At 54.7% G+C, this 1,286-nt stretch overlaps 1 protein-coding gene across 1 annotated transcript; it reads left to right on the forward strand.

The window, feature by feature from the left end:
* Positions 1–354: 354 nt before the first annotated feature.
* EMH_0094350 (thiamin pyrophosphokinase, putative) lies at positions 355–1,020 on the forward strand (the record flags this gene model as incomplete). Its single annotated transcript, XM_013502504.1, has 1 exon — positions 355–1,020. One exon carries the CDS (start codon positions 355–357, stop codon positions 1,018–1,020), a length of 666 nt encoding a protein of 221 aa, XP_013357958.1.
* Positions 1,021–1,286: the final 266 nt, after the last annotated feature.

A 1,286-nucleotide genomic window follows, 5' to 3' on the forward strand; every position in this document is an offset into this window, starting at 1 on the left:
TGCGGATTCACCGCCACCGGTCATTTCGAATCCCCTTTTATCTACTGCATTTTCTTCTTTCCCTGGCACTCAGCATTTCCTCCCCGTACCCACACCTCAACCATAAAACAGCAAATCAGCTGCCCTGCACAGGCCTAGCACCATCTTCTGCGGGGGCGCCCTGCTCTCCCCCGGTGCTGGCGCTCCTGGCACACGGCCCTACTGCTCTCTCTGTTCCGCCTTGGCACAGCACAAGCTTCGCAGCCTCCATACCTGCACTACTCATGCGCCTGTACAAATCCAGTTCGTCCCTCATGTGTTGCTGCTAAGACCGGCTCCACCGCAACCACCAGTTCATTCAATACATCTAGCAAGATGTTTCTGAACTCTCGACTGCTCTTTCACGCTCGCATCCTCAAGGCTTTGTACGTACAGCCTCATGCGACACTGCCTTCGCAACCGTATCTGCAGCACCGGCGCACTTTCACTGCCGTGGACCCCTCATTCGCGTCAACTGCCCCGGTGATGCCACCACCGTCGGCTTCCTCAGGGAGGCTTCATGCCAACAAGCGCAGATTGCAGCACTGTAACACGGAATCCAGAAGCAGCAGTAGCAATGGCAGCAGAATTAACAGTAACAGAAGCAGCAACGACCGCATGCTGACAACTGTGCACGATCTTCGCCTTTTGGAAACGGTCTGGGGGCACCGCGAGATTTCGGCTGCTCCTGCCTATGCAGAGGCTGCAGCAGTAGAGGCAAAAGCAGCAGATGCTTCTGCAGCTGCTTCAGGGAGAGGAAGAGTTGTGGTGCTGCTGCTCAATAGGCCGTTTCCTTCTTACGTACACGGTTTGCTTGAAAACGCATGGCTAGTCGTCGCAGCTGACGGCGCCGCCAACCACATGCTTCCCCTCTACCGTGCTGTTGAGGCGAAACAACAACAACAGCAGCAGCAGCAGCAAGAACAGGAGGTTCAGCAGCAGCAGCAGCAAGTGCAGGAGTTACCTGGGGGGATGACAAGAAATGCCCAAGAAATGCCCTAGATCCGCCCGTCGCTGCAGCGGCTCCTTGGTTGTGTGCAGCTCCCCTGCCTTCAGGCGTACGTACGCTAAAATTGCCCGCCTGTATATGAGGAGATTTGGACTCTTCTACCACGGAGGTGCGCGGCAGAAGTATTTTGGTCCTCCCATTCGTTTTCTTTCTGCAGCCATTCTGTTCGTCGAGGACGTATATATATGCTATACATGACGGAGTTTTGACATTTTGCCGCAGCAATATTTTGTCAGATCGTGATCTGGACAAGAATCCG

Source organism: Eimeria mitis, genomic scaffold (assembly GCF_000499745.2).
Source record: "Eimeria mitis Houghton genomic scaffold, Emh_scaff135, whole genome shotgun sequence".
Classification (NCBI taxonomy): Eukaryota; Apicomplexa; class Conoidasida; order Eucoccidiorida; family Eimeriidae; genus Eimeria; species Eimeria mitis.